This window comes from Bison bison, unplaced genomic scaffold, assembly GCF_000754665.1.
Source record: "Bison bison bison isolate TAMUID 2011002044 unplaced genomic scaffold, Bison_UMD1.0 scf7180017864093, whole genome shotgun sequence".
NCBI classification, from domain to species: Eukaryota; Metazoa; Chordata; class Mammalia; order Artiodactyla; family Bovidae; genus Bison; species Bison bison.
The window spans coordinates 1,567,282-1,593,710 of NW_011494665.1; the positions used below are offsets into that span (position 1 = coordinate 1,567,282).

Below are 26,429 nucleotides of genomic sequence, written 5' to 3' on the forward strand. Positions count from 1 at the left end.
TATGCTATCTAGGTTGGTCATAACTTTCCTTCCAAGGAGTAAGCGTCTTTTAATTTCATGGCTGCAATCACCGTCTGCAGTGATTTTGGAGCCCCAAAAAATAAAGTCTGACACTGTTTCCACTGTTTCCCCATCTATTTCCTATGAAGCGATGGGACCAGATGCCATGATCTTCGTTTTCTGAATGTTGAGCTTTAAGCCGACTTTTTCACTCTCATCAAGAGGCTTTTTAGTTCCTTTTCACTTCCTGCCCTAAGGGTGGTGTTATCTGCATATCTGAGGTTATTGGTATTACTCCGGGCAATCTTGATTCCAGCTTGTGCTTCTTCCAGTCTAGCGTTTCTCATGATGTACTCTGCATATAAGTTAAATAAGCAGGGTGACAATATACAGCCTTGACGTACTCCTTTTCCTATTTGGAACCAGTCTGTTGTTCCATGTCCAGTTCTAACTGTTGCTTCCTGACCTGCATACAGGTTTCTCAAGAGGCAGGTCAGGTGGTCTGGTATTCCCATCTCTTTCAGAACTTCCCACAGTTTATTGTGATCCACACAGTCCAAGGCTTTGGCATAGTCAGTAAAGCAGAAATAGATGTTTTTCTGGAACTCTTGCTTTTTCCATGATCCAGCGGATGTTGGCAAGTTGATCTCTGGTTCCTCTGCCTTTTCTAAAACCACCTTGAACATCAGGAAGTTCATGGTTCACATATTGCTGAAGCCTGGCTTGGAGAATTTTGAGCATTACTTTACTAGCATGTGAGATGAGTGCAATTGTGCGGTAGTTTGAGCCTTCTTTGGCATTGCCTTTCTTTGGGATTGGAATGAAAACTGACCTTTTCCAGTCCTGTGGCCACTGCTGAGTTTTCCAAATTTGCTGGCATATTGAGTGCAGCACTTTCACAGCATCATCACAGTACGCTATATGAACCTCTAAAAAGGAGATCTCCCCTGGTCTAGGGGGTTAGGAAGTGTCTGCCTGATGAACTGACCTTTAAGCTGAGATGGAAAGGATGAGTGGTAGTCGACTTAGAAGGGAATAGAAAAGAGTTCTAGGCAGAGAGAACTATGTGTCCTTCTGGAGGGAGGATGACGGAGACATTTGGGAAACTGAAAAGGTCTTAGAACGCTTAGAACTGTTTCTGTGTTATACATATATTCCTGCTTTTGAGGGGTTTTATTTGCTCCTGCTCTGCTCACAGAAGAATGAGAAATGATGTGGCTAGAGTTAGGTAGAGGAAGATAATAATAACAAAAAAGTAAACACTGTGTGTGTGTGTGTGTGTGTGTGAAGTACTTTTGTAAGTACTTCTTATGGACTAGTTCATTGAACCCCGAAACTGTTTTCACAGATGAGACAACAAGGCATGGAGTGCCTTGCCCAAAATTAATCTACCAGAACCTGGAATCTGAGCCTGTGCATTCTGGATCCAGTTTGTGTCCTGAAATACTGTACCATACTGAAAATCTAAATTATGTTTAGGATTAGGGACTTTTATATCCAAAGGTCAACATAAAAACTTCAAAGATTTTAAGCTGAGAAATGACATAATTAGGTTATTTTTAGAAATCATCTTTCTGACTGTATCTTGGGAAAAAGACTGATGGAGAGCAAGATGAATATACAAAGAAATTAGAAAGCCAATATTATATTTGGGGTCAGAATTAATTTTTTTGGACAAGTCAGTGGCAGTGGAATTAGAAGTATATGTAATCAAAAATTATTTATGTGGTTTTCACAAGTTTTAGTTGTTAGGTTGAGGAGTCAAGGATGATCTCCACATTTCTGGTGGTACTGTGATTATTTAGCTAACATGATATATTCTAAGAAATATTACAGTCATCTATAAGAATTTTAAAGAGCATGAAACCCAAGACAAATTAAATGCATAATGAACTATAAATTTGTAAAAGCCTCATATAGTTAATTTATATCTGGTTTTGAATGTTGAGATATAAAGTAATGATTACAATCTCTTAACTGTGTTTAGTAAAGACCACAGAGGAACATGAAAATATTATAGATGAGTCAAGCAAGATTTTACTTATTTTAAGCTAAAAATCTGCAAACACTGTTTAGTATGTAGTGTGGTGATTATAAATGTGTACATATCTAAAAAGGGAAAAAATATTGTTTTTACGTATTAAGAAAAGTTAATAAGATAAATTACTTTTCTTACCAAGTTAAAACAAAAACTTATAAAATGCCTTTTACTTTATATTCATATATTATCATAGCAGCTTCCCTGATGGCTCACTTCGTAAAGAGTCTGCTTGTGATACAGGAGACTGAGGTTCGATCCCTGGGTCAGGAAGATCCCATGGAGAAGGAAATGGCAGTCCACTCCAGTATTCTTGCCTGGGAAATCCCATGGACAGACGAGCCTGGCAGACTACAGTCCAAAGGGTCATAAGAGTTGGACATGACTTAGTGACTAAACCACTACCACTGTATATATCATGTACATATATTTTTATCTCTCTGCTTGATCTTTCTGTGTAAATGTTTCACAGGCATCTAAGATTTAAGACATTTATTACTGAACTCTTGATCTCACGTTTCTCATCCTGGCAAACAGTTTATCGAATGTTAGCCCCATGAGGGCAGGATTTTTGTGGGTTTTTTGCAATGCTATACAAGTTTTTGTTACATAATGATCACTTAGTAAATATTTGTTGAAGGAGTGTCTAAATGGTCTACCACTGTAGAATTCTCTAGTTGCTCAAGTCTTCGTATTTTCTTTCCCTCTTCTCTTCCTCCTTATTGACAAATCATATCAGTTATACCTCTAAAATATCTCTTAATTCATCAATTTTTAAAAAATTTCCAGTGCTACTGCCTTAATATGTCAATTTTATGATTGTTATTTCATAATCAACTCTTGCTATCTTTCTGATTATTCTTCCATAGCAACCAGAGGCGTTTTCTTAAAATGTAGATTGTATCTTGTTACTCCCTACTCAGAGCCTTTCTTTGCATTCCATATCTTTCACGCAGACTAAAAAGGCCTTCTCCAAGCTATTTTTACTTATCTTTCCATTTTCCTTTTGTACCGTTCTCCCTTTGTTTACCTTTACAATATCAGGGAGTTTTTACACACACCATTCCCCTATTTTGGATTATTTTCACCTCCATATTTTGCCTGGCTAATCCCTGCTCATACTGGGTCTCAGCTTATAGTTACATGTTTTTCTAAGATGTATTTCCCATCCTTCCAAGTTTCCTTGATACTACTTCAAATAGTAGTACCTTCACGTTTATTAGAAGTTAAATACATTTATATGATTAGTCATTCATCGGTCTTCACCTCTAAAATTTAAGGTTCATGACACCAAGGACCACATTTGTATTACTTATGACTATCTACTGTAGATGTCACAATTCTCAAAACATGCTTAGAGAGTCTGAAAATATTTATTGAATGGATGAAGAATTTATTGAAATTAAGAATGATGAATCCATAAAGGAAATGATATAATGGTTAGAGAGGTAGTTGGAGAGCCAGTAGAACATGTGATCGTAACAGCCAGGTGAGAGTTTCAAATAGCAAATGTAGCAGAGAGGAGTGATAAGATCAGGACTAAACATGATCTTTGAAGAAGGAAATGGCAGCCCACTCCAGTATTTCCTGCCTGGAGAATTCTGTGGACAGAGGAGCCTGATGGGCTGCAGTCCATGCGGTCGCCAAGAGTCGGACACAACTAAGTGACTTAACAGTAAACATGATCTTTGGGAGGCAGTGTAACATAGTGTTTAAGATGAGCCAGACAGACCTAGACTCTACCTTTTAATCGCTATTAACAAAGAGTTGGATACAACTGAAGTGACTTAGCACGCAAACAGGCACGCCTGTTTTTTCATCTCTAGAAAGAGGGTTGATTGTGATGCTTAAATGAAATAATCTATATAAAACTTTTAACATAGCGCTTTGCACATATTAAGAGCTTGGTGAAATTTAGGTATTTTTATTAATTTTAAATTACTAATGCTAAGCCCACTGTAAGGACTCAATATTTGTAGTACTTAGAAAATATATATAGCTGACCCTTGAACAAAATGGGGATTAGGGGCCTGCCCCTCCAGGTGGTCAGAAATCCACGTAGTCGGTTCCTTGTATATGCAGTTCCTCCACATGTGTGGATTCAGCCAACTGTGAGTCACATAGCACTGTAGTATATACTACTGAAAAAAATCTTTAAGTAGACCTGTGCAGTTCAAACTCTTGTTCAAGGGTCACCTGTAATTAATAATTTTCTAAAAACTTTGTTCACAGATAAAATGATCTAGGAAAAGGGACTTCATGCATATATTTAATGTTGTTTCCTCTAGAATTTGGGCTAGACGTTTTTGGATTGTTTCAGTGGTGTGAAAATATAAACCCCAACGTTGCACATTAGCTGAATGTTGAATTTGCCTCTCTGGGCATGAATGAAGACATTCTAGGATTCTTACTTCTGTGTTTCTCCTTGAAACTGTGTTTTAAATGGAATATATTATAGTAAGAACCAAAATAAATTGTGTAACAATATGGAATCCTTGCCCTGAGATGGAAAACCTAGGTTGTATAGATACATCTTTCCAAAAGCTGAAAGAATATCATTCACAAAGAACAGTGCTTTAAAAGTTCAAAAACAACATTTTGGCAGCTGTTGTAGGGACTGCTTTTCAAGCGGTTTACGTTTAGCAGATAAAAAGCATTCTTTGTTGTGAAGTATCTTCAGAACTTGGATTTGTTTTTACTAGACACACTTAAATTTGGTATGTGGAGTTTGCCAGTCATGATTTTCCAGTCTTCCTAAATGGATTCACAAAATATGCCCTTAGGATTTTCTTTTTTCCTCCTTGATGAAGTTAAGGAAACATAATATTTCTCTTTTCTTACATATATTTCTAGGGTAGTGGTCAATATTTTCAAATTAAATTTCTTTTCCATTTATTGATGTTCTGTTAATAATTTGTGTCACTTGGTTTCAGTTTTTTTCCATTTTTAAAATGAAGAGAGTCATGTTCTCCAAACTCTTCTCTGGAATGTTTTGGAAATAAGTGCTGGTAAAAAAATGCTTTGAGCTTTTTGGAAGAAATACAGAAATTCTACTTTATATTTGTAAATGTACATTAAAACTTCTGGTATTCTTTCATTATGAAAATTAAAAAATGTTGATAAATTTTAAAATGTGTATACTTTTGAGTAGTGAGTATAAAAGCAGTTGTTTTTGAATAACTTATTATTTGTTTTTATTCCTAAAAGAATTTCTTTTTATAACTAACCAGTAAGATATTTGGCAGACCCATCAGTTCACCATTAGTAACACAAAACCCTGGATTGGCGTTAGAATTTAAGAAACAAGAAAGAAAGAGGAGGGAAAAGAATAGAAAAGGAACAAGTTGAAGCCAATAAGATGTAACCCACATAAGGCATGGAATGAATTGAAATATTTGTTGAACACTACCTATGTGCCAGGTACTGTTGTTGATGCTGGAATACTCCATTGAACTAAACTGACAAAAATCCATTTCCATGTGGACTTCACATTCCAATGGAAGGGTATAGGCAATAAATAAATACATTGTACACCAGATGGTGAGAAAAGCGCAGGAGAAATAAAACAGGATAGAGTGTGAGAGGATGTGGGCTGGGTGTTTTCTGTTTTATAGGCAAAGACATAATAGAAGTGACAGTGCAGATCATGCAGTGATCTGGGGAAGGGTGTTCTTGTCGGGTAGAATAAGTGCAAAGACCTGAGGTAGAAGTATTTCATGTTTGAAAAACAGAAGAATACTTGTGTCCCCACCTCCTTGGAATTAAGCAGGAAAACTGGTAGGAGAAGAGGGAGTAGAGGAGATTGTAGGGCATTTAGACCATTGTGAGAACTTGAGTGATATGGGAAGTCATTGAAAGGATTTTTGAGTGGAGGAGTTACGTAATATGATACAGCCTTTAAAGGGATTACCATGCTGTTGAGAAGGCTCTATAGAGATACAAAAGCTGAAGCAAGGAGTCAGTTAGGATGTTATTAAATAATTCAGGTCAGATATTATCAGTTGGATTTGATAACGTAGCTGTCGAATTAGTGAGAAATAGGTTCTGCATACATTGTGAAGGTGGTGGTGGTGGTGGTTTAGTCACTAAGTTGTGTCCGACTCTTGCAACCCCATGGACTGTAGCCTGCCAGGCTCCTCTGAACATGGGGATTCTCCAGGCAAGAATACTGAAGTGTGTTGCCATTTCCTTCTCCAGGGATTTTGAAGGTAAAGTAGGCTTTTCTGACCAAGTGGACATATGGGATATTTAAAAAAGGAAGGAATCAAAGATGATTAAAATTTTTTGGTCTTAATATTTCTGGTTGGAGTTGCATTTATTGAGATGAGTAAGCCTGTGGGAAGAACAGATTTGAGGGGCTCAGAAAAGGCAAATTGACTTTGGACATGTTAAGCTTGAAGTGCCTAATTATTAATTATATAGTCAGTGTGTCAAGTAGCATTTAGATAATATGCATTTAGAGTTCCAGGAGGAGTCTCAGCTGGTCTCTATCTGGAGATAGAAATTTTTGAATCATCCATGTTAGATGGAATTTAAATTCAAAAGACTGGGTTTCCCTGGTGCCTCAATGATAAAGAATCCCTCTACAACACAGGAGACGCAGATTCAGTCCCTGAGTCAGGAAGATCCCTTGGAGAAGGAAATGGTAACCCACTCCAGTATTGTTGCCTGGAGAATTCCATGGACAGAGGAGCCTGGCGGGTTACAGGCCATCAGTTGGCAAGAGTTGGGCAAGACTTAACTGACTAAAACACCACCACCAAATTCAGTAGACTGAATCTGGTGATTTAGGAAGTGAATGTAAATAGAAAAGGAAAAGGCATACCCTGGGGCACTCCAGTGTTTAGAGTTGAGTGAAAAAAGGAAGAACTGGCAACAAAGACTCCTTAATCACACACTTTAATAATTCTGCATTAAAGTATATGCCTGTTCACAGAAATTGTGGTAATTAAGACCAAAATGGATTCAGATCAGATCAGGTAAGATTTTGTCATTTAGAATATTATGAAAAAACTTAATTTTTTCAGAGTTTTGAATTTCAGGATGTGAACACATCATTAACACAGATATTAAGAGGAGGTGGTAAGAATACACAGTACAAAAAAGATCTTCATGACCCAGATAATCACGATGGTGCGATCACTCATCTAGAGCCAGACATCCTGGAATGTGAAGTCAAGTGGGCCTTAGAAAGCATCACTACGAGCAAAGCTAGTGGAGGTGATGGAATTCCAGTTGAGCTATTTTAAATCCTAAAAGATGATGCTGTGAAAGGCTGCTGTCAATATGCCAGCAAATTTGGAAAACTCAGCAGTGGGCACAGGACTGGAAAAGGTCAGTTTTCATTCCAATCCCAAAGAAAGGCAGTGCCAAAGAATGCTCAAACTACCGCACAATTGCACTCATCTCACACACTAGTAAAGTAATGCTCAATATTCTCCAAGCCAGGCGTCAACAGTATGTGAACCATGAACTTCCAGATGTTCAAGCTGGTTTTAGAAAAGGCAGAGGAGCCAGAGATCAAATTTCCAACATCCACTGGATCATGGAAAAAGCAAGAGAGTTCCAGAAAAACATCTATTTCTGCTTTATTGACTATGCCAAAGCCTTTGACTGTGTGGATCACAATAAACTGTGGAAAATTCTGAAAGAGATGGAAATGCCAGACCACTTGACCTGCCTCTTTAGAAACCTATATGCAGGTCAGGAAGCAACAGTTAGAACTGGACATGGAACAGCAGACTGGTTCCAAATAGGAAAAGGAGTACGTCAAGGCTGTATATTGTCACCCAACTTATTTAACTTATATGCAGAGTACATCATGAGAAACCCTGGGCTAGATGAAGCACAAGCTGGAATCAGATTGCTGGGAGGAATGTCAATAACCTCAGATATGCAGATGACACCACCCTTATGGCAGAAAGTGAAGAAGAACTAAAGAGCCCGTTAATGAAAGTGAAAGAGGAGAGTAAAAAGTTGGCTTAAAGCTCAACATTCAGAAAACTAAGATCATTTGGGCTCCAAAAATCACTGCAGATGGGTACTGCAGCCATGAAATTAAAAGACGCTTACTCCTTGGAAGGAAAGTTATGACCAGTCTAGACAGCATATTAAAAAGCAGAGACATTACTTTGCCAACAAAGGTCCGTCTAGTCAAGGCTATGGTTTTTCCAGTGGTCATGTATGGATGTGAAAGTTAGACTGTGAAGAAAGCTGAGTGCCGAAGAATTGATGCTTTTGAACTGCGGTGTTGGAGAAGACTCTTGAGACTCCCTTGGACTGCAAGGAGATCCAACCAGTCCATTCTAAAGGAGATCAGTCTTGAGTGTTCATTGGAAGGAATGATGCTGAAGCTGAAACTCCAATACTTTGGCCACCTGATGCAAAGAGTCGACTCTTTTGAAAAGACCCTGGTGCTGGGAAAGATTGAAGACAGGAGGAGAAGGGGACAACAGAGGATGAGATGCTTGGATGGTATCACCAACTCGATGGAGATGAGTTTGAGTAGACTTCGGGTGTTGGAGATGGACAGGGAGGCCTAACGTGCTGTGGTCCATGGGGTCGCAAAGAGTCGGACATGACTGAGCAACTGAACTGAACACATCATGGAATAAATAGAAAGCACATGACATTGAAGAGAAACGAACACAATTTTTTAGGGACAGTAAAAAAAACAAAAAGCAGAATTGACTAAATCATAGAGGGTGTGTTTTAGGAAGTAGGGATAGACAAGTCTGAATAGTTAGAGCCAGATTATGAAGAGCCTTATGCCATTGTGAAGTGTTAATATATGAAATGGTAGACAGCAAGAATTGTCATATGTAAATGACTTGAAAATTACTCTTTGAGCTGTTTGTGTGAATGAATAGAATAGGAACACACTTCAGTCAGTTGCCCGTATTTGTTGAGTAACTACTTAAAATGCTCCTAGTACTACTAGTAAAATTGCTGGCACCTTCTGTTGAGCCTTGCTATGATAGGCCAGTCATTGGGCTATGCATTTTGTTTACAGTTCTTGTATGGGTTTTAAAAGTTATATCACATGATATTTGCTTTGAAAGCCCTACATTCTCATTGGAAAGAAAAGTCTTAAGGCATATAGTTTAAACTATAAAATATTCTACTTCATGTGCTAAATCGCTTCAGTCGTGTCCAACTCTTTGCAACCCTATGGACTGTAGCCCGCCAGGCCCCTCTGTTGATGGGATTTTCCAGGCAAGAATACTGGAATGGGTTGCCATGCCCTCCTACTGGGGATCTTCCGAACCCTGGGATCTAGCCTGGGTCTCTTATGTTTCCTGCATTGGCAGGCAGGTTCTTTACCACTAGTGCCACTTGGAGAGCCCATTCTACTTCATAAATGGAACTTTCTAAGGGATGTGAGGTGAAAGTCACTCACTCATGTCTGACTCTTTGTGACCCCATAGACTGTAGCCTGCTAGGCTCCTCTGTCCATGGATAGAACACTGGAGTGGGTAGCCGTTCTCTTCTCCAGGGGTTCTTCCCACCCCAGGGATCAGACCCAGGCCTCCCTCATTGCAGGTTCATTTTTTACCATCTGAGCCACCAGGGAAGCCCCTTCTAAGGGATAGGATGTTCTTTTTTTCCCCAGATGCAAGTCTTGGATCATATATTCAGATACATGTTTGAAAGAAAAACTAGTTTGTCCTCAAGAATAGTGAATTACTTTGGTTTTATATTCAGTAGTCATTAGATAGTATAGTAATATAGTTTCTTGAGAATCTTTTTTTAATGAAAAGGGTTTGCCTTGTGTAGATTATTCAGATTCTCTGGTAAGGTGTACCAACTACTGTAAAACAATAAATCTGTATTCTGGGTTTTTTGTTTTTTGTGTTTTTGCATTCTGATTTTAAAATATTTTATGGATTTGGGAGATTGAATTGTGACAACTGACTGTTTGCTATTGGGAAAACTTTTGAAAATATACTTCTGGTGTTTAGAATTTTTTTTTAATTTATTTATTTTAATTGGAGGCTAATTACTTTACAATATTGTATTGGTTTTGCCATACATCAACATGCATCCACCACGGTTGTACACATGTTCCCAATCCTGAACCCCCTCTCCCACGTCCCTCCCCATACCATCCCTCTGGGTCATCCCAGTGCATCAGCCCCAAGCATCCTGTATCCTGCATCAAACCTGGACTGGTGATTCGTTTCTTATATGATATTATACATGTTTCAATGCCATTCTCCCAAATCATCCCACCCTCTTATAGCAATTGTTCTAAATAATTTATATAGTTACTTAATGTTTGTCTTTCTCACTATATATAATGATTATAAATTTAGGAACTGGATTTGTTTTGTTCAATACTGTAATTTCCAGGGTGTTGCCCAGTGCCTGGAACATGATGGATGTTTAGAAATATTTTTTAAGGAATGAATTCATGAGTATATGGATTCAGAGTTGAATCGTAAACCAGCATTAGAGATAATTCCAGCCCAAGAGTCTTAACCTGGAAAACCTACCACCTCTTAATAAATAAGATTGGAGTGCTGAAACTAGCCCAAAATATGATTCTTTACCTTGAATGAAATTGATTTTCTTTAAGTAAAATGTGAGAAATATATTCCTTTGAAACTGAGGAATGTTGAAATATATATTATTTTTATCTTAGACTGTGTTTGCTTGACTATCAGTTGCAGAAGCTTGTTGGTTGGATTTTAACAGTGGTTCTTAAACATTGATTTGCACTATACCATTGCAGCTTGTTTATAATATCTGGAGAATAATAGACATATTCTGAAATACAAATTTATTTGTAACTAAGGGAATTTAACCATTTTGAACTGCATTTTGATCCATTTTAACTGTGATTTTGGGTTCTTCCTGACGTTCTTATCTCCTCTCTATACCCATTTCTTGTGTTAATCAATAATTGCCTCTGTTCTGATAAATTTTTGTTATGGTCTATCCTGCAGAGAAAGAGATGCTGGTTGCAAGTTTTGGAGAACCCTGTTTTTTATGGAACTCAATTCTATAAAATTTTCAAAAGATTCCTTGGCAATAACATACACTTGTGATGGACCCTAGAAATACTGCTATGTTAGGATTGGGTTCTGATTCCGAAGGATTTTCAAGAAAGAGTCCCTCTGCCATCAATACGGGCACACTGGTCAGCAAGAGAGAAGTAGAGCTAGAGAACAACACAAAGGAAGAAGAAGACCTTCGCAAGTGGAATCGGGAAAGAAACACTGAAGCAGGGAAAGATAATGGTTTGACTGATGCACAGCAACAGTTTTCAGTGAAAGAAACAAACTTTACAGAAGGAAATTTAAAATTGAAAATTGGCCTTCAGGCTAAGAGAACTAAAAAACCTCCAAAGAACTTGGAGAACTATGTATGTCGACCTGCCATAAAGACAACTATCAAGCACCCAAGGAAAGCACTTAAAAGTGGGAAGATGACAGATGAAAAGAATGAACACTGCCCTTCAAGACGGGTAAGTAGAAGTCCTGACAATACATGATCATTAACACTATTTGGACTAATACTCATTTTTATCAAACCTATGTACATATTTCAGGAATTTTTATTTTAATCTTTATGTTATTTCTAAATAGTCTATTTTGGGAGCCTCAAACAGATTTTGAGGCTTGTAAGAGAAGCGGGTGGTAGTATAACTATGCATGTATTTGAATTTGTAAAATTATGGCAAATATTTTAAGTGGGGTATATCCAGATTGCTGTTCCTACATGGCCAAGTGGAAGGAATATTGAATTTTTAGTTAGAAAACCTAGAGTTGAATCTTGCCCTCATACTTACTAACAATATGATGATAGACAAATTGTTAATAACAGAGAAGAAACTGACACTCATAGATGTTAAATGATTATACCACCTACCTTTCAGGATGGTTCTATTCTTGCTGACCTCAAGAATTTTCTAAAGATGAATTAAAAAAGTTTTTTATCTGGACCTTTTTATTTGAAACAATGTTAGAGCTTGTTTTGCACAGCTGATTTTTAAAGGGCTTCAAGATGATTGTCTTTAGTAATCTTTCTATAGTATTTTTTAAAATAGTGCTAATAATAGGTTTTGTAGTAAAAAGATTGCACCCACAATATGTACTTATTTTTAATGTTTAAGTAGTTCATATCCTACTTAAATTGTTTGTAGCAGAATATAGTTTTTGGTTCCTGAGGAAAGCTATCTGTATACTCACAAAATTGTGGTAATGAGTAGGTGCTTATTCTTCCAACAGTTACTTTAACATAGAATGTTGACTATGTTACTACCTCTAAATTAGTTCTTCATAAATAATGGGAAGAGCTTGAATTATAGAGTCAGAAGCTAATTCAAGTCCTGGCTTAATAACTGCACACAGGTTATTTGGTTTATCTTACTGAGCTGTGTTTTTCTCATTTATAACATGGAACTGTTTATGCCTATATTAAATGGATAGGCATTGGAAACAACCCAAGTGCCCATCAACAAACAGTTGGCTTAAGAAGATGTGGTGTGTGTATATGTGCATATATGTATATTTATAGAATATTAGCCATAAAAGAATGAAATATTGCCATTTGCAGCAACATGGATAGACCTAGAGAATATTATAGTTAGTAAAGTAAGTCAGAGAAAGACAAATATTGTAGGATATTACTTACATGTGGAATCTAAAAATAATATAAATGAGTCTTTATAGAAAACAGAAACAGACTTACAGACAGAAAACAAATTTATGGTTATCAAAGGGGAGAAAGGGATGGAAAGACAAATTAGTATAATCAACAATTGTACATGAAGTAGATATGCAGTGTGGATTTACTGTATAGAGCAGGAAATTATGTTCAGTATGTTATGATAACCTATAATGGAATATAATCTGAAAAAAATGCTGAATCCCTTTGCTGTACACCTCAAATGAACACAATATTGTAAGTCAGCTTTACTTCAATTTTAAAAAATAATTAAATTTGTGTATAGTATTTAGTATGAGATAAATTCTTGTAAGTGTTCTATTCTCCCTTTTTACAGCCTAAGATATGGATTTATAACCTGGGATCTCTAGAAAGGTTTGGTTTCTTATGATTGCTCTCGGACTATGATAATCTGTGAAGAATTTTGTGTTCATTCTGATGCATTTTTACATAGCTCTTAGCAGCTTTACTAAGGGTTTCATCACTCCAAAAAGACTGAGCATCAGTGGCTCAGGAGAGAAAGCTAGACTGTTAAAAGGCATGTTGGTAGTCTGAGAAAGCTTGTGGAGCAGAAGTGGGGGGAGAGGGAGTTGTTTTATTTATTTTAAAGCAAGGCTTTACCAAAACAACCAAACCATTTCCCCCCGGATTCTTCAAAAATAGTTGGGTTTTTGTTAGTGATGATTTTAAAGCAAGATTAGGCCTTAAATTTCTAGTAAAAACATAGAAACATAGATCATATATTTTATTTCTTAATAGAAGTTTTCTTTTGGCAGTGTTCAGAGGGCAAAAATAATTGCCCTGTGAAAAAATATTTTGCTAGAATGATTGCTGTTTACGTAAAAAAATTTTTTTTTTTGGCTGTGCTGGCTTTTCATTGCTGCGCACGGGCTTCTCATTGTGGTGGCTTCTCGTGTTGCAGAGCTAGGGCTCTAGGGCGCATGGGCTTCAACAGTTGTGGCACCTAGGCCCAGCAGTTACGGCTCCTGGGCTTCTAGAGCACAGGCTCAGTAGTTGTGGCACATCGCCTTAGTTGCCCCATGACATCTAGGATCCTCCGGGATTAGGGATCGAACTCTTTATGGCCTGCGTTGACAGGTGGATTCTTTACCATTGATCACCAGAGAAGCCCAGTTTATATAATGGCAAAATATAATGGTTCAGTTCCTTAAGTGAAATTTTCCCTTTCTCAAATTATGTGACATATTGTTAAATTTACAGTAGTTGACGCATGGACCCTATTATTTAGAGCAATCCAAATATGTCATTTTTTTTTTTAATCCAAAATTTAGGAATTGTCACATTAATAACTAAAGTTTAAAGTTTAGTTCATTCCTTTGAGAAGTAGTAGATACTTTTTGTATCTTTTAGTTAAAGTTGTAGAAGTTATAGATTTTAAGGGTCCTATTTTTTAAAATGTATTTTCCCCCAGTTTTATTGTGATAAGATTTGACATACAGCACAGTGTACAGTTTAATATGTATTTGGTTTATTTTTAATTAGTTTTGAGATTTATCTTTCTATATTACATTTTGGCAAAATTAAAAAATTTTATAATGTTCAGTGTTGGCAAGAATATAGGGGAAACAAGCACTCTCATGCACTGTTGGTGGAGAGTATATTGATACTGTACTTTTTGAGAGCATTTGCTTGTATCTGTGACAATTTAAAATGGACAATTCCTTGATTCCACAGTGTCACTTCTAAGAAACTATCTTATAGAATACTTGCTAGTGTATAGCAAGATACATGTATAAAATATTTATTAGAAGTATAGATTCCTGATACCTTCTTATTGGTTCTGACTCAATATGTCTGGGTATTTTAAAAAATGTCTTTATTGAGGTATAATTCATGTATCATACCATCCACCCATTTAAACTGTACAGTTTGTGGTTTTGTTATTGATATATAACATTATTAATTTTTAAAAGTTGTAAAATATGTTAATATAGAATTTGCCATTTTGATCATTTTTAAGTGTAAATTCAGTGTCACTAATTCCATTCACAGTGTTGTTCAACCATCCTCACTATCTCTTTCCAAAACCATCTCATCATACCGAATAGAAACTCTGTAACCATTAAATAATAAATCTGTCTTGTTACAGAGCCCCCTCCCCCAATCTCTGGTGATTCATAATCTACTTCTGCTTCTATGAATTGTCTGGAATCATGCAGTATTGGTCCTTTTGTCTCTGGCTTCTTTCACTAGCATGTCTTCAAGTTCATCCATTTGTAGCATGTACCAAAACCTCTTCGTTTTTGTGGTTGAATAATATTTCATGTACATTTAGGCCACATTTTGTTTAAAATTCATCATCTGTGGGTACTTGGTTTGCTTCAACATTCTGGCTATGGGAAAACATGCTACAGTGAACACTGGTGTACAAACATCTGTTTGAATTCCTGTGTTCCATTTCTTTCGGTACTATACTTAGGAGTAGAATTGTTGGATCCTGTGATGTCTTTGAGGAACTGCCAAACTGTTTTCCATAGCAACTGTACCATTTCATAGTCCCACCAGCAGTGCATGGGGGTTTCAGTTACTCCAAATTCTCTTCAGTACTTGTTATTTTCTGTGTGTGTGAGTGTTCGTGTGTATGTATGTGTATTTTAAATAATAGCCACTCTAAAGAGTATGAAGTTGTATCTCACTGTGGTTTTCCTTCCTTTTCCCTGATGACTAGTAACATTGAGCATCTTTTCCTGAGCTTGTTTGATTTGCATATCTTCTCTGGAGAAATGTCTGTTTAAATCTTCTGACGATCTTTGAATTGTGGATTTTTTTTTTGTTGCTGAGTTTTCAGGGTTCTAGGTATATTCTGTATATGACTTGCTAATATTTTTTCCCTGTGCTGTGAGCTGTCTTTTTCACTGTCTTGATAGTGTCCTCTGATGCACAACCGTTCTCAATTTTGATGAACTCTAATTCGTCTATTTTTTCTTCTATTGCCTGTGCATTGATGTCATAGCCAAGATATCTCTTCCAAATCTAGCATCATAAGGATTTTCCCCTTATAAAAAAAAAAAAGGTTTTACAGTCCTCTCTCTTATGTTTCAGTCTTTGAGAGATTTTCAGGTACCCCTCTCACCCTGAACTTGCTCTCAACTGATTACTATAGCAAGGAATACTTTGGACATGGAAAACTGTTACAAATTTAATGCCTAAGAGTATGGATACTGGACTAGCAGCTTTGATCAGTATTACACTCCTATGGTTCAGACTTTAAAAGACAAAAAAGGAAACAAACATTGTTACCATCAATATACTTCTCTCCCTTCTTTTTAAGCAATCATGTGATAACCCCCATATGACAACTAAGCAGAACATTTCTTAATCAAAATGAAGAAAACTGTTCTGTATAATGAAGTTGTCTTACTTGGAAAACTAAAAAAAAAAACAAGTTGTTTGGAACCAAAATTGGTGCAAAGAAATTTCTAGGCGTTTCTAACTCCAATATCAGTGCCTTTGATAGCTCCCACAAATATATATATATATATTTATATATATATGTATATGTATGTATACAAGCAGATACATGTAATCCCACCCTCCCCATTTAAAAATATAAATGGTACTATACTGTATACACTTTTCTTCATCATTCATTTTTCCACTTACATAGCATATTAGTATATTCTAGAGGATTTTCCTGTACAAAAACTAAGCTTCTTTAGCCCTTAGAAATATGGTTAATAAGTGTTTTTTTTTTTTCCAGTTTGTCATTTGTCTTTAGATCTTGTTTATTGTTTATTTTGCCATGCAGAAATCTTTAGTTTTTTAAAGAATTTAATTAATAAATCTTTCCTTTTATGGCTTTGAGCATTTGACATGTCACTAAAAAGGCCTTCACTTCAAGTTTATTAAAGTTCTTATATATTTTAATGTTTCACTTTTTATTATTATTAGTTTTGGCCATGCCACAGAGCTTGCAGGACCTTAGTTTCCCAACCAGGGATCAGACCAGGATCCATAGCAGTGAATGCTTAGGTTGTAACCACTGAACCATTGGGGAATTCCCTAATGTTTCATTTTAAATATATAAATATTTGATCCATTTGAAGTTTACTATGATATATAAGTTGTGGATCGAACTTTATCTTTTTCCAAATAACTGCAGGTTGTCCTAATACTTTAAGAATTCTTCTTTTAGTCCTCAGAATTGAGACACCGTCTTTATCGTACACTGAATTTCTGTGTGTACTTGGGTCTGGTCTGATTTCCCACTTTGTGTCATTGTTCTCTATTTGCCATCATGGTAGTTTTAATTACTATGTTTTATATCTGGTAGGGCTAATCCTTCCTCATTATTCATGTTTTAGAGTGTTCCTTGCATTATTGCTTATTAGTTTATAAACTTTATGTGATTTTAATAAAAACAGTTTTTTTCTAGAACTTGTTCAGTTGATTACAAAGTTCATATTTCGTTCATTTTTTTTTTTTTTTAATCTGTGGTTAAACTTGGAACCTATTTGGTAGATGAGTAGCTCAGCTGGTAAAGTAATCAGCCTGCAATGCAGGAGACCCTGGTTCAATTCCTGGGATGGGAAGATCCCCTGGAGAAGGGAAAACTGCCCACTTCAGTATTCCGGCCTGGAGAATTCCATGGACTATATTGTCCATGGAGTCGCAAAGAGTCGGACACAACTAGCAACTTCCACTTCACTTCACTTCTTTGAGAAACTCTGAATTTGCTTTGCCAAGATTTAGGGTGTTCAAATGGGTTCCTGAGACCCTCCCCCCAGCAAAAGGCTGCCTGCGTGCAGCTCATTCTGCTGTGGGTGGAGAGCTGGAGGGTGTACGCTAGACCTTGGACTGGCAAATAGACGCCTGGTGGGGGTGGGCAGTGTGCTAGAATTTCCTCCCCAACAACAATTGAATTTTTAAAATATCTGAAAACCGAGGGGACTTCCCTAGTGGCTCAGACAGTAAAGAATCCGCCTGCAATGCAGGAAACGTGGGTTCGATCCCTGAGTCGGGAAGATCCCTTGGAGAAGGAAATGGCAACCCACTCCAGTACTCTTGCCTGGAGAATCCCTTGGACAGAGGAGCCTGGTGGACTACAGTCCATGGGGTCGCAGAGTTGCTGAGCGACACACACACACACACACACACACACACACACACACACACACACACTCACACACACACACACACACACACTCACACACACACACACACACACACACTCACACACACACTCTAGCATCTTTTTCTTTTTTTGGACCTTTGGAGATTTTTCTTACTTCCTAAGAGGCCACAGTGCAACAACCATGGTATTTTATTGCTGGATTGAATTATTTTGTTGTGGTAAATGGATATTTATGGTGTTTAGCCTGCCATATGGCTAGAGTGGAAATCACCTGATTGTTTTATAAGAAATATATTGACTATTAAATGTATAATAGATCTTCCTGTCTCATTTTTGTTTGTTTATAGTGGAAAGAAATGTTTTCTTTTGAATTTCATATAAAAGTTTGGGTTTGGCTGTCTTGTTACTTTATGTAGTGTCTGTGTCATTTCATAAGTTGTCAGAATGGTATAGTCATTCTTCTGTTGCAGTATTTTAGAAAGTGAAAGTAGAGGTGGAAGTCATAATATTTACTTGTATTTATCACACACTAACTTAAAAGGAAACGAGGCAAAGGTATATTCCTTTTTAGTATTTAAACAAAATTCCAGCTTTGGAATTGTGCAGCATAGCTAGTTATATGGGATCTTAGTTTACATATAAACTTTTGTAATGAAAATTGAAACATGCTCTTTTGTAACAAATGAAAAATAACTAAAATACTTATTTCCTGTAGCAAGTGATTAAAACTGAAACTTGTGTGAGAGAAAAGGGATCGGGGGATATATCATACCACTGTATACTGATTTTATGTGTGTGTGCACACGTGCACTCAGTCATGTCTGATTCTTTGTGACCTGATGGACTGTAGCCCACCATGCTCCTTTGTCCATGGGATTTTCCTGTTACCAGTACTGGAGTGGGTTGCCATTTCCTCTTCCAGGGGATCTTCCAAGCCAGGGATTGAACCCAAGTCTCCTGCATTGCAGGTGAATTCTTTACTGCTGAGCCACTGGGGAAGCCCCCATTATAAATTAGGTCAAATAAGATTGAGATTTGGTGTTAAGTTTTTGTTATTGAATAGTTTATTGGATGTCATTTTACCATAGTTGAGTGGATTGAATGAGCAAAGTGAATTACAAACAACATGTACAGCTGTAATTGTAATTTCCCTGCCAAAAGATACTTTTTTGCTTGGAAAAGAAACAACTATGCTGACTTAATAGATTATTTAAGAAACACCAAATTGTAGATGTAATTTTGAATTTCACTGATGTAATTTTTATGGAGACATTAAAACCCTCATTGAATCCAGGTATTCTAATTAGGGCCTGTTGGCCTAAGATTTTTATTAAATTATATAACTGATTGATGTAGTTTCTTTAGTAAGAAAATATGCAGATAATAATGACAGTTAGCTCTGTTCTTGCTCTGTTCTTGGTTAATTTGCCTAGTAGTCTTTAAATTGTTTCACACAGATTCCAGTTGTTTGTTGATGTATTTGGCTGTGCCAGGTCTTAGTTGCGGCACACAGGATCAGTAGTTGGGGCAGGCGGGGTCTTTAGTTGCAGCATATGAACTCTTAATGGTGCATATAGGACCTAGTTGCCTGACCAGGGTCCCCCGCGTGGGGAACAGGGAGTCCTAGCCACTGGACCTCCAGAGAAATTCAGTAGTTTCTTTAAATTATGCCATATTATTAGATTAGCTTGGTTTTGGATAAAATTTATATATTTTTAATTGAGATACAATTCTAACACCATAAAATTTCCTCTTTTAAAGTGTGTAGTTCAGTGGTTTTTAGTATATCCCCTTATATATTAGCTACATACAAAGGTTTGCAACCATCACCACTAACTTCAGAATATTTTCATTACCTTGAATATATGTTTTAATTTGGCTATTACATTTTAGAAAACTGATCACAGGGCTAGTGTTTTTACTTTCTACTTCACAAAAGAGGGTCAAATTTTGTATCCTTTAATTTTGAGCATAATCTCTAATGTAGGCTTGTAGCAATGTTTTATTTATTCCTCCATAAAATATTTGATTGCCTTCCCTGTGCAGTAAATGAGTAATTATGATATAGTATGATAACTTACAACAAAGCTAGTGGAGGTGATGAAATTCCAGCTGAGCTATTGAAATCCTAAAAGATGATGCTGTTAAAGTGCTGCACTCAATATGTCAGCAAATTTGGAAAACTCAGCAGTGGCCACAGGACTGGAAAAGATCAGTTTTCATTCCAATCCCAAAGAAGAGCAACACCAAAGAATGTTCAGACTACTGTACAGTTGCATTCATATCACATGCTAGTAAGGTTATGCTCAAAATCCCTGAAGCTAGGCTTCAGCAGTATGTGATTAAAGAACTTCCAGATGTACAAGCTGGGTTTAAAAAAGGCATAGGAACCAGAGATCAAATTGCCAACATTCACTGGATCCTGGAGAAAGCAAAGGAACTCCAGAAACACATCTACTTCTGTTTTATTGACTACACTAAAGCCTTTGACTGTGTGGATCACAACAAACTGTGGAAAATTTTTAAAGAGATAAGAGTATCAGACCATCTTACCTGTCTCCTGAGAAACCTGTATGTGGGTCAAGAAACAAAGTTAGAATCTTACATAGAACAGCTGATTGGTTCAAAATTGGGAAAGGAGTATGACAAGGCTGTGTATTGCACTCTGCTTACTTTTGTACAGAGTACATCATGCAAAATGCGGGGCTGGGTGAATCATAAGCTGGAATCAAAATTGTTGGGAGAAATATCAACAACCTCAAATATGCAGATGATACCACTCTAATGGCGGAAACTTAAAGGAAAAAAGAGCCTTTTGATGAAGGTGAAAGAGGAGAGTGAAAAAACTGGCTTAAAACTCAGCATTTAAAAAAACTAAGATCATGGAATCCGGTCCCATCACTTCATGGCAAAAAGATGGGCAAAAAGTGGAAACCATGACAGACTTTATTTTCTTGGGTTCCAAAATCACTGTTGACAGTGACTACGGTCATGAAATTAAAATACGCTTGCTCCTTGGAAGGAAAGTGATGACAAACTTGAACAGTATATTAAAAACAAAGACATCACTTTGCCATCAAAGGTCCATATACTGTAGTTTTTCCAGTAGTCATGTATGGATGTGAAAGTTGGACCACAAAGAAGGCTGAGTGCCAGAGAATTGATACTTTTGATCTGTGGTGTTGGAGTAAACTCTTGAAAGTCCATTGGACTGCAAGGAGATGAAACCAGTCACTTCTACAGAAAATCAGTCCTGAATATTCATTGGAAAGACTGATGCTGAAGCTTCAATGCTTTGGCCACCTGATGCGAAAAGCCAACTCACTGGAAAAGACCCTGATGTTGGGAAAGACTGAGGGCAAGAGAAAGGGGCAGTTGAAGGTAAGATGGTTAGATAGTATCACTGACTTAACGGACATGAAGTTGAGCAAACTCCTGTAGAGAGTGAAGCATGAGGAAGCCTAGCATACGGCAGTCCATGGAGTCGCAAAGTGTCAGGCATAACTTAGTGACTTATCAACAACAACAAATGATAACTTCCATAATAGGAATACATATGAAGTGTTCATAGGACTGTTTGGAGAAGATAGTGAGCAGGAAAGTATGCATGGAAAGCTTTACAGTGGAACTTGTATTTAAAATTAGATGTTGACATTTTTGTTAGCATTTGCTAGACAAATTCTAATTTGAGGACAAAGTAAATAGTAAAGGGCAAAGGTGAATTTAGCATGTTTCCTAGAGTGTTTGTGAATTGTGCTGTCAAACAGTTTGACAGCCCTTTAGTGTAGGTGGGCACTAAGAAAATAATAAAGAATGGAGGACAAGTGGGGAACTTACAACTTTTTATTGCACTCAAAAGTTAAAATTGCTTTTTTGAAAAGTTTTTCTATTTGAGAAATTTAGGATTACTTTAGTAAGTAAGAACCCTATCATTTGTAACTGTAATATTAAATCTTACCAAAGACATAGTACCTGAATTTTATTTTCTAAATCTGTTAATACCTGACTACTTTGGTCTTCATGCATACTTAGTCGCTTTAGTCGTGTCCAACTTTTTGTGACCCTATGGACTGTAGCCCACCAGGTTCCTTTGTCTATGGAATTCTCCAGGCAAGAATACCGGTTGGCGGGGGGAGGTTGCCATGCCCTCCTCCAGGGCATCTTCCCAACCCATTGGCAGGCGGGTTCTTTACCATTAGCACCGCTTGGTTTTCATGCAGGAGTGAAAGTCAAGTAGGAGTAATACTGGGGCAGGTTTGTAGAATTTCTTGAGAACACAGAACTGCAACAGCAGATGGCATTAGAGATCAGGTTTAAGGATGAGTTGCAAGGATTTAACTGTTAAGGGGGGAAGGGAAATGAGGTGAACTGGGGATTCAGAGTATAGCTGGCAAAGTTCAGTATGACCCTTGGGCATTGCTGGTCTGTTTAAAGGTTTATCTGTAGTTTTTCAAAACCTACTATTTAAAAAATGTAGCAATTAAGAATTCTCTCCCAAGAAGAAAAGGAAATTTTTGTTGTATATCTAATAACTCCTTCTCCCCCAACTAAAAAAAAGGTAGAAAAATATGAAGGTGGCATACAGGATCTATTTAATAGCCTTAGCTTCTTTATTTTAACTAAGTATCACTTTGCACCAACAAGTACCTAATATTAGATGTTAGGAGTGGTATATCTGACTGGGTAAAGATTTACCTGGGAAAAGGGGCAGTAGTTTGCATATTAACTGTGGCTTCCTTGGATATAAATATGAGTCTTTCTTCAAACTGGATTTATGGTGTTCCTAAGGCTTTGGTTTCTCCAAAATCTATTTTCTAAAGAGGGAATACATATTAGCAAAAGAAGATAATGTCTCAAAGATGTCAGAAATAAGTAGTGTTTAAGTGAAATAGTAATGAGAGCCCACTCTTTAAACAGAATAGGTTCTGAGCTATTCAATTTGATCTTTTTTTCCTCTTTATTTTTTAACAGTCAAGTTCTGGTCTGCTATGTGTATTTTACCTTCATTTTTGGAAAACATTTCAAAGTTGATGTGCAAGTCAAGAACTTGTAATAAAGTTCTGCTCCTCTATTAGGAAGTTGGAGTTTAGGAGGTGTGCAAAAGCATTTTGACAAAAATTCACAGATGGTAAATATATACATTAGAATATTTTAACTGTTTTTAGCCAAGCTACATAGAATTACTAACATCTGAGTAGGTATGTGAAAGTAAAAAGACAATCCCAGAATTCAGTAGTAACTTTCACAGTAAAAACGGTGGAAGAAGACAGACCTGAACCCCACCTTTTCATTTTTTGGCTTACTTGCTAAGTATGATTATCCTGTAGTTCCTTGTCTAGTCCTTGGTTGCATGCATAGGGAGCTACAGAAGACTGCTGAAGAAATCACAGATTCTGAAAATTAAAAGCCAAAGGCAGGGGAACTTGGTAACTTTTCTTTTTAAACTGTTTGTTAATTATGAGTGTTAGGAATTCTCAAAGAAGTGGAAAATCTCCTAGGCATTCTTGGTGACATGTTTTTCTTCTCTTTCAGCCTTGAAGTAAATTGTCTAAGATAAAGATGAGAAATTAGAAAAGTAAGTTTAAGATTACTAAGTTCCTAAATAAAAAGAAAAAAAGTTGCAGTATACAATAGAGAGAAGAAGTAGGATGATGGAGTGGAAAGACTCAGCTCAAATGTCACCCAACTCTTTGAAATGTTACCTGAACCTTCCCAGGCAGAGTTAGTTACTCTAACTTCTGTGCTTCCATTGCATATATTTCTCTGTTTTTAACATAAATCACATTATAGTATAATTATTAATTTGTCTTTTACTAGTGAATGCTCCTTAATTGTCAAGGTGACCTTTTTAGTTTTTGCATTTCATGATCAACACAGAACATGCTTTAAAAATAGTTCAATAAAATTATAGACTGTGGGTTTATCTATAAGCATAAATACTGCCACCACCACCAAAAATACTGCCCTTAAAATACAGCTTGGGGATAAGAGAATTTGTTTGCCTATCCCTAAGATAGTGCTTATTCATGTAACTTTCATAAGTGAACTACTCAAATATTTTCTCTTCTTTCATTTACTTAAAGTATGTACATATTAAAACTTATTAGGTTCTATTGTGATTAGTATAGTCAATAGGTCATTAATTTTAAGAAGTTAGTATTATTGGTAGTAATGCTTGCAACTGTGGCTGTTTCATGAATTTCCTGGTAAGGCACAACTTTGGTAACTACTCTTCTAAGAGGTCAAACAAAAACTTTACTTTGTTTTGTCACAACACAGAGAGGTGAGCTAAGTTATCTATATTATCTCCAGTTAAAAACAACCCCCCACATTAGGCTCTTAGTTTAAGAAAATATTTTTAGTAGTCAAGTACCTTTTGAATGCATCTGACATATCTTAGTGACTCACCCACTAAAAGGTGGTACCAGATTGTTATCAACCAAGGGCTCTTGTGCCCAGGCAGCAAGTCAGACTCTGGCAGGGGTGTTAGCATCAGAGTAAGAATTTGTTTGCAGGGCTCCAAGCAAGGAGAATGAGCAGCTCATGAACTTTGTTCTGATTGTTTGGTGCTAAGGTAACAATGATGTTTCGGGAATGCCAACCATCTGGTTATAATCGGCCTGGGGTCTGTGTACTTGTGCCCAGCATATAGTCACCATCTTCCACCTGGGTAGGAGTCTTAGTTTCTACAGAACGCTCAAGGATATACACCAGATTGTTATTCATGTCCCTTCAGGAGAAACCTCGAGATCCCTGTGACACTACAGCCCTAATGGTTAACTGCTTGAGCCTACTGTTTTGAATTCCCTTGAAGGCCTAGAAGCTTTTTTTTTTCCCCCCCAAGTAACAGGAATACAGAGGTGCTTTTGTACCCAAGAACGCTCCGCAGGGTCTTGGTTGGTTTCAGTATCCTCTTTTCTTTGATACTTCTCAGTCCTGAGGGGAACAGGGGCAGGACAAGAAAGGAAATAAAGCTTTGGATAGAGAGGTTAGTCATAAACCCTATATGAAGTTGATTTTAGGGAGAGTTTGTCTCCAGACGAACCCCAGATGAAGCTTTTATTCTTACTGGTATCTGGTTTATGTTTACCCAGTGGTTTTTTTTTAAATACAATTTTTTTGTGTGTTTAAGCTCCTTAGTTCTTATTAGTGAATTCAAGATTTGGTAAATAAGAGATCGTCACATTCTTCTTACTTGTAACTTGTGAGCTGAGTGCCATCTGTGAGTGTAGTCTTATATCAACTTATGGGGAGGTTCAGAACACAAGTCCTCATTATCCCACTGTTACTTTTCCACTGCCATGTTCTGGTTGTAAAGGTTATTCAAGCAGGAATACCTGATGGTATATAGCTATCTCCAGGTTCTGCTTTGAATGGAATTCTGTTTTACCTTCATGCTGATTGTTTGCTTTGAAAGCTGCTTGAGCTAGAATTACTTTGTAGTAGAGAAGAGAATGGTTGGCATAGATCCCAGCTTCTCCAGGGCAGAGGCTATTATGCAAATTTTCCCAGATCTTCACATTTCAATAAAGCCTTCTTTTCTCCCTTTAACACACACAAAACAGACTGTTAAGGGGGCAGCCAAGATCTGCCCTAAGCCTTGAAGACAAAATAAGGTCAGTGCCACTCTTTTCCCAAAATACCACCAATTGTAGAAGCTCCCATCAAAGCTCCCATAAATGGAGGGGAAAAGCAGATCTCTTCTATTGCACAGTGCAGCTCTGCTATAAATGTACCAAGAAGATTAAAACTACCATAATTAGTTTCCTCAGGCTCAGCTTCAGTTCTTGCTTTCATTTTGTAGTTGAAACTTCTCTAAATCAGCATTGCTTTTGGCTGGTTGAGCAGTTTACTTTCTTTTAAAGTGTAGCATGTTAGGGATGTCTGCTTGAGTCTGATTGTGGTTTGTTTTAATGGAGTACATAATATATGCTAAATGTGAAAAATATTTCTCATTTCATTGTTGATTTTGCTAATAGAAAAAGTCATTATTGAAACAAATTGATAGAAGGCATAACTTGCTTAGTCCCAGAGAATTAAGCCTAAATATCATCATGCTGACTCACTAATTCACATACTGCTTTTTATGGTTGTCTATTCATATCTTTATTTCATTTTAGTGACTGTATATCATGCCAGAGGTGTTTACATACAGACTGCTCCATAAGTACACGTTGCTAGTAAATTCTGAGGTACAGCTGCTTAGAAGTGAAGATTTTTGGATTACATCAGAATTAACAGCCCTATATGATGAGATAACAAACATGGAGCTTTTATGAAACTTCATGAATAGGGACAAAAGGTTAAATACATGATGAAAAAAAGATTTTTTTTTTCTCCTGACCTTATTTAGTGAGTCTAAACCACTGAAGACATTTTTCTGAATTGTTCCTCTTTCCCAATTAGTTATATAGGGATTTACGGGGAGAAATCTTGAGAGAAAGAGTATAGATTAATTTATACGTGTGCTGTGGTAGTGATTTTACACTTCAGGAAAAAACTGGGTATAAAGAATCTAAAGACTTTTCCTCTGCTGTTAATACCTAAGACAGATTGGTGTTGTATGTTTGTTGCTTAAGTTATATTCAGTAGCAGGTTAAGTTATATTCAATAGCAGGAAAAGCC

At 36.8% G+C, this 26,429-nt stretch overlaps 1 protein-coding gene across 8 annotated transcripts in view; it reads left to right on the forward strand.

Annotated features, from left to right (window-relative positions):
* ASH1L (ash1 (absent, small, or homeotic)-like (Drosophila)) overlaps positions 1 to 26,429 on the forward strand; it is a 210,193-nt gene that overhangs the window by 21,004 nt on the left and 162,760 nt on the right. For all 8 annotated transcript variants that reach the window (XR_825127.1, XM_010838279.1, XM_010838278.1 and 5 more), the window contains one exon: positions 10,987 to 11,507. Coding sequence is in view for 7 of the 8 variants with exons in the window: in XM_010838279.1 (XP_010836581.1) it covers positions 11,088 to 11,507 (420 nt within the window). In the remaining variant the exon portion in view is untranslated. The remainder of the gene's footprint in view (positions 1 to 10,986; positions 11,508 to 26,429) is intronic.